This window comes from Myotis davidii, unplaced genomic scaffold (assembly GCF_000327345.1).
Source record: "Myotis davidii unplaced genomic scaffold, ASM32734v1 scaffold453, whole genome shotgun sequence".
In the NCBI taxonomy this organism is placed as follows: domain Eukaryota; kingdom Metazoa; phylum Chordata; class Mammalia; order Chiroptera; family Vespertilionidae; genus Myotis; species Myotis davidii.
In genome coordinates, this window is record NW_006285234.1 from 1,688,323 (window position 1) to 1,693,287 (window position 4,965).

Here is a 4,965-nt window from a genome sequence, read left to right on the forward strand (position 1 = left end):
GGATTTTTCCTACAAAAACTCAGACTCAGTGAGAGAATGATAACAGCTCTTCTCATGTATACATTGCCTTGTAGTTCACAAATCACTTTAATGGATATGTTACCTCATTTAAAACTTGAAACCTAGGAGGTCAGTGGAATGATTATTCTCTCATTTTATGGTGGAGGGAACTGCGACTTCCTAAATTATGACTTGCCCAAGGCGAAAAAGTCAGGTTTCTAGATCCACGCTCTTTCTATCTCCCTCAATGCGATAGATGATCCTTAGATCAAGAGAGAGGACTTCCGTCACCCATGTGCTTAAAGGTCAAGGGTAACAGGCAAGCAGGAAAGACCACAGGAAGTTTTCATATTTAGACATAAGGGACTATAACTGACAAAATAGCAAGGGATAAAGCACCCCTTATTCCTTCTCCTGAGGGAACAACGTCAGCTTTGACGTCCTTGGTTAGTTGAGGCAGTAGAGAGGAAGTTACCCTTTTCTTTCCACACTGGTTTCCACTTTTGAGCTGCTAAGAATTGCCACTGCTTGCTTTGGATTGACAAGTATTGGCGCTCAGATTACATTAATCTGGAGCCTCCTGCTCTGTTCTGTGTACATGGCTGAGCATAGAAGCAGCCCAGACACCTCGGGCCAGCCCTTTTCAGGCACCCAGCTAAGGTGAGGCTCAAAAGAACAGTTTCTGCTGGGAGCCTTCCGGTTCTGATTCTGCCGTAGCGGCTACTAGAGGCGCATTTGAGAACGCAGTGAGGAAAACTGAGGTGAAGATTGGTTACATGGCAGTGCCCACAGTGGGGCAGTGGGGAAGCATATTCAGTCCCTGTCCATCCTGTTTGCACATTACTTTTGATGTGGGGGAGTGCTTAAGATGTAATGGTGAGTGCAAACAAGTCAAAATAAAGAATTGGCATATAACACAATTTGAATTGTTTTCCTAAAGGCAGCAAACATGATGAATAAAATGAATCAGAGTACGTAAAAACCTGTGACCTTTAGCAAGTCACTAAACCACCTCCGAGTCCTTGAGCCGCCCAGTCTCCATCTGTAATATGGGATAAAAAACCCCACTTGTGAGGTGGTTGTGAGGGCTGACTGGTTGCAAACATGTTGAGCCCTTTCCAAGGCCCAGCACATCGCCCAGTCCTCAGTGGGCTGTTATTTTGTTGGGGGTAGAGATTGCTGTGATGAGACTCCCCCTCTTTGGATTTGGCTGTATTTTCTAATCTTTATGTTCTTAACAGATCCTTTATTTTTATTTTAAATTGAATTTATTGGGGTGACATTGGTTCATAAAACCATACAAGTTTCAAGTGTACAACTTAACAAAACATCACCTGCACACTGCGTTGTACACCCGTTCCCAAAGTCGTGTGTCTTTCTGTCCCATTTACCCCCCCCCCCCCCCTCTATCCACCTCCATCTGCTCCCACCTCCCTTTCTCTCTGGCTGTTACCACACTGTTGTCTGTGTCTGTGTGTTATATATGTGTGGGGGGTGGGAGGGGTTGCTTAATCACTGCACCTTCTTTCATCCAGTTCCCCAGCCCCCTCCCCTCTGACAGCTGTCAGTCTGTTCCATGTGTCCATGCCTCTGTTTCTATTTTGTTCCTCAGTTTATTTTGTTCATTAGAGTCCACATAGAAGTGAGATCATGTGGTATTACTCTGACTGGCTTATTTCACTTACATAATCATCTCCAGGTCCATCTAACCTTTCATAGTAGATACATACAATATTATGATTAAAAAAAAGAGTTGTAGCTCTTGTCCCTTGCCCGTCCTCCTCAAAAGAAATGACATAAATTAAGCTAGGGATCAAGGTAGGGCAAGTTAGAGCTAGCACCACCCCAGGCCGGTTCTCTCAGAGGGTGATGCTGTCATATGTTACTCCAGGTGGCCCCCGCGGATGGCTTCTCTGACCTCGCCATGCAGGTGATGACATCCCCGTCAAAGAACTACATTCTCTCCGTGATCAGTGGGAGCATCTGTATATTGTTCCTGATTGGCCTGATGTGTGGACGTATCACCAAGCGAGTGACACGAGAGCTCAAGGACAGGTAGAGCCACCTTGACCACCAAAGGAACTGTCTGTCAGTACCTAGTTTGTACAGCCCTCCTGTATAGCGTACTCTCTCACCTCGTTCTTCTCAGAGGTGCCACCAACAAACACCCATGTTAGAGCAGCAGCAGGTACCACCGCATTGTCCCATCTCAGACTTCACCCATGTCATGGTGTCCCTCCTTCCGACCATCTGTGCAGCATCAGCCGCTGGCCACTTGGTTATCGCCGTTGTTGGCAGACTTAGGTTTACCTGTAGACAAGTCTCTCTCATACCAATGGAACCACAGGTACTTCCAGAACCAACTCATCTGACCTGCAACTCAAATGATTTCTTAAAAAAACAAAAACAAAAAAAATAATACACACACACACACAAAAAAAAGGAAATAAGTTTTTAAAGAAAGGAAAAAATGTACATAGTAGCATACCTCCTCCAAGCTTGATTTGGGCAGTGGGTTCTTTCTTCTGTGTGACTGTGTATAATGAAGACAGGACGTTAAAGGGGAAACACTCCACCCAATATGCTACAACTGGGATGTCTTGCTCATTACTCAAAAGCACCTGTGGGCCATGTCAGGGCCATGGACTTCACCAAGTGGTGGGAAACCACTAACCAGCCAACTTCGGATCCTGTTTTCTTCTGCTGAAACAGTGATGCCTTCCAGTTTCCACCCTAAAGAGCCACTGCTGGTCAAGACCCCCATGGCCATATGTATTCCTACGATCTCCTCACCTCAGTGAAGTAAAGCAGAGCCTCCCTAGGCCAGGGGCAAACGGACTGGGGAGAAGATCAAAACTCTGTGATGCTGATCTGCACTGAGAGGCGGGACTGGGTCCCCAGGCAGCAGAATCCCAGTGCCCTCCCTCCTCCAGGCTAGTGCAGGGCTCGGCTGCCTGGGGATTGCCCTGCTGGGCGGCAGGTGCTGGGAAGCAGCACATGTGGGGGAGGGGCTGGGGGAGGAAGGAGGGGCCAGGGCTTGATTCACTTTGCTTTATTTTTCAGGCAACGTTGCAGGTCAGGGCAATGGGTTAGAAAGATGTAGCCTGGTCTCAGGTGTGACTGCAGTCCAGCCTGACCTTTTTGCAGGCTCTGAGCCACCCTCCTAGACAGCTCCTTTATGCCTCTACATGCAGAGGGCGCGGAAAGTTCTTACATTAAAAGATGGAGGCTTTCTCCATTCTTTTCCTTTCTGTCCGTTTGCTGCATACACCCACGGTAGAAGGCATTGGCTAAATGTTGTCCTTTGGGGATTCGTCAGTCTTTTCAGAATCTGAGCTTAATGGGAGCAATATTCCTGGCCACCCTCCCTCACCCCGCGGTGTGGAGGTGACAGGTTGGAGCGTACAGAGGGAGGACGCAGGCATCATGGTCTACCCAGCACGCCTGGCTGGACTTGGGGCATGGAGTCACAGTGGCTGCCTAGAGGGCGGCGTGTACAGTAGGAGATATATTTATATAATATATATTTTATTAACCTGTTAGACGTCCACAAAGTGTTATAAATCATGTGCCTAAAACTGTCTGCATAGACCATGGCGCCCTTCCCCCCGCCCCCTTGGCCACCGTCCATGTGTGCCATGGACCTTCACATTCGTCTCCCCTGAGAGGTGTTCAGTGCAGAGTGGGTCAGTTTATGGGTCAGTTGGTCCACGTTGCTCCTGCCCTGCCCTGACTGGTGTGTATTTGATACTGTGGTCTTCTTTTTCTTTCATTTCTCCTTGCGACCTTTCCTGGAGGCAGTGGGTTCCAGAAGCCAGCTGTGTGTTGCCCCTGCCTGGGCTGACAAGCCACCGAGGGAGCCGCTCAGCGGCTTGGCTCCCTCAGTCCTGCTCTTAGGTCTTCCTGATGCTCAGCAACTGAGACTCTTCCGTCTCATAAAACTTGAAACTCTGGGAGTCTGAGCAGCACCCCTTCCACCTCCACTGTTGGACCCAATTGAGCTGGTCCCAACCATTTCCCCAGGGCTTCCCGCTTGGGTGGTGGAGGCTGCTGAGGCTTGGGATCAAGAAGTGGGGTGTCCTCTAAATGCAGGTCCCCTGACGTGTCTGGTGTTGTTTACAGGATTGGATTGATGTTTACCATTTGGAGGGGCCGGTACCATTCTCATCTCTGCAGTCTCCCTCCCTATACATGTCAAACATCTCCATAATTTAATGCCTCCATATTTCTGTTCTTTCTGAGCTGGGACAATCTCCTTCATTGTCTGCAGCAGATCTGGAAGTTTGAGAAGTTTGATTCTTGAAACTTCTGTCACCTTTAGAGATGGTCGGAATAGAAGGCATACTCTGCCTCCGTCCGCAGTGGCTTGTAAGAACGCATTTCCCCGGCCTCCTGGAGCAGTCTGATGTGATGGTTCTTGGGACTCCAGGCGGATTTCCACGCCCAGCACCACCTGCACCTGCAGCGGTACCTCTGCTGCTCTGCACTTGGTGTCACAAAACAGATACACAGGCACCTCTGGTTGCCAGCCTCCGGTCAGTAGAGAGTAAGTCACCTAGCCTAGAATTAGCCAAGGAGGAACCATGGCCCTAGCGGAAGAGCTGATGACAGACCTTGGCATTTATCTCTTCTGATGTCCAGCCCCTGAACAATAACAAGCAGCAGGTGGGGGTTTGGCCAAGGCCAAGGCTCCTGGCAATTGTTGAAAATGACAGTAGTCAGGTAACTCCCCTGGCCTTACCAGCTCGCTCCAGTGTCTCAGGGACTCGTACCTGGTGTGCTCCACGATATTCCAGAGGCATCAGGAGGGCAGCCTCCTGGGCTGGAGGCACTGCGTACTGGAGGCGGAAATCAGAAATCTGGGCAAAATGTCAAGAACAGGACGAATGCCCTCTACTGGAGCGTCTCCCGCAGAGGGTGGTTCCAGGAGGAGACCACCTGGTGCCCCCCTGGCCCTCTACTATT

At 49.3% G+C, this 4,965-nt stretch overlaps 1 protein-coding gene across 1 annotated transcript in view; it reads left to right on the forward strand.

The window, feature by feature from the left end:
* GLG1 (golgi glycoprotein 1) overlaps positions 1–3,234 on the forward strand; it is a 57,096-nt gene extending 53,862 nt beyond the window's left edge. The window contains exon 27 of the mRNA XM_006755824.2: positions 1,892–3,234. Within this exon, the coding sequence (XP_006755887.1) occupies positions 1,892–2,059 (168 nt within the window). The 3' untranslated portion in view covers positions 2,060–3,234. The remainder of the gene's footprint in view (positions 1–1,891) is intronic.
* Positions 3,235–4,965: the final 1,731 nt, after the last annotated feature.